At 56.9% G+C, this 1,696-nt stretch overlaps 1 protein-coding gene across 1 annotated transcript in view; it reads left to right on the top strand.

Moving 5' to 3' along the window:
* Positions 1-172: 172 nt before the first annotated feature.
* LOC116652660 (uncharacterized protein DDB_G0287625-like) overlaps positions 173-1,696 on the top strand; it is a gene marked incomplete at its 5' end in the record, with an annotated part of 3,546 nt that continues 2,022 nt past the window's right edge. Inside the window, one exon of the mRNA XM_032441757.1 lies at positions 173-520. Coding sequence (XP_032297648.1) covers positions 173-520 — 348 coding nt within the window. The remainder of the gene's footprint in view (positions 521-1,696) is intronic.

Here is a 1,696-nt window from a genome sequence, read left to right as displayed (position 1 = left end):
CACTGAGCGGGTCCGGTACCGGTACCGGTACCGCACTGATTGGGTCCGGTACCGCACTGGGTCCGGTGCTGCCCTGATTGGGTCCGGTCCGGTACCGGAGCTGCACTAATTGGGTCCGGTACCGGTCCCGCACTGATTGGTCCCGGTCCCGGTGCCGGTCCTGCACTGATTGGGTCCGGTCCGGTTCTGCACTGACCGGTCCCAGTCCCGGTCCCGGTTCTGCACTGACTGGTCCCGGTTCCGGTCCCGGTTCGGTACTGACGGGTCCCGGTCCCGGTTCGGCACTGACGGGTCCCGGTCCCGGTCCCGGTTCGGCACTGACGGGTCCCGGTCCCGGTCCCGGTTGGGCACTGACTGGTCCCGGTGTCGGTCCCGGTTCGGCACTGACGGGTCCCGGTTCCGGTTCCAGCTCCTGGTCAGCTTTAGGTCGTGGCGGCGCCGCTCGTGTCTCGTGTCCCGCGTGGACGGGGCGGAGCTGCCGGGGCTGGACGATGTGACGGAGCGATTCCAGAACAGCCGGGTGAGAAACGGGACGGACCGAACCGGGACCGGGACACACAGCAACACAGCACCTATCACAGCCCATCCATCACATAATATCACATCCATCCCATACATCACATCCCATCCCATCCCATCCCATCCCATCCCATAATATCCCATCCCATTATGTCCCATCCCATCCCATCCCATACATCCCATCCCTATTCTATTCCATCCCACCCCATACATCTCAGCCCATACATCCCATAATATCCCATCTCATCCATCCCATCCCATAATATTAACCCCCATCCATCCCATCCCATCCCAACCCCACCCCACCCCACCCCATCCATCTCATTCCCATCCCATCGTGTCCCATCCCATCCCATCCCCATCCCATCCCATATCCCATATCCCATCCTATCCCATCCCATCCCATCCCATCCCATAATATCCCATCCCCATCCCATCCCATCCCATATCCCATCCCAACCCCATATCCCAACCCCACACCATCCCATCCCATTCATCTCCATCCCATCCCATCTCCATCCATCCCAACCCATCCATACCATCCCATCCATCCATCCCATCCCATCTCATCCATCCCATCCCATAATATCCCATACATCTCCATCCCATCCCATTATATTAAACCCCATCCACCCCAACCCCATCCCCATCCCATCCCATCCAACCCCAACCCCATCCCCATCTCCATCCCATCCCAACCCTATATCCCATCTCCATCCCATCCATCCCATCCCAACCCTATATCCTAACCCCACATCATCTCATCCATCACATCCCCATCCCATCCCATCCATCCCATTCCATCCCATAATATCCCATCCCATCAACCCCATCCCATACCACCCCATCCCATAATATCCCATCCATCCCATCCCATCCCATCCCATCCCATCCCATTCATCCCATCCTATCCCAACCCCATATCCTCCCCCTTCTCATCCCATCCCCATCCCATCTCATTTATCCCATCCATCCCATCCAACCCCATACCCCAACCCCATCCCATCCCATTTATCCCATAATATCCCATCCATCCCATAATATTAACCCCCATCCATCCCATATTAACCCCCATCCATCCCATAATATTAACCCCCATCCATCCCATATTAACCCCCATCCATCCCATATTAACCCCCATCCATCCCATAATATTAACCCCCATCCATCCCATAAT

The sequence above is a fragment of the Coturnix japonica genome, unplaced genomic scaffold, assembly GCF_001577835.2.
Source record: "Coturnix japonica isolate 7356 unplaced genomic scaffold, Coturnix japonica 2.1 chrUnrandom541, whole genome shotgun sequence".
In the NCBI taxonomy this organism is placed as follows: domain Eukaryota; kingdom Metazoa; phylum Chordata; class Aves; order Galliformes; family Phasianidae; genus Coturnix; species Coturnix japonica.
This window is presented reverse-complemented; position numbering and strand designations above follow the sequence as displayed.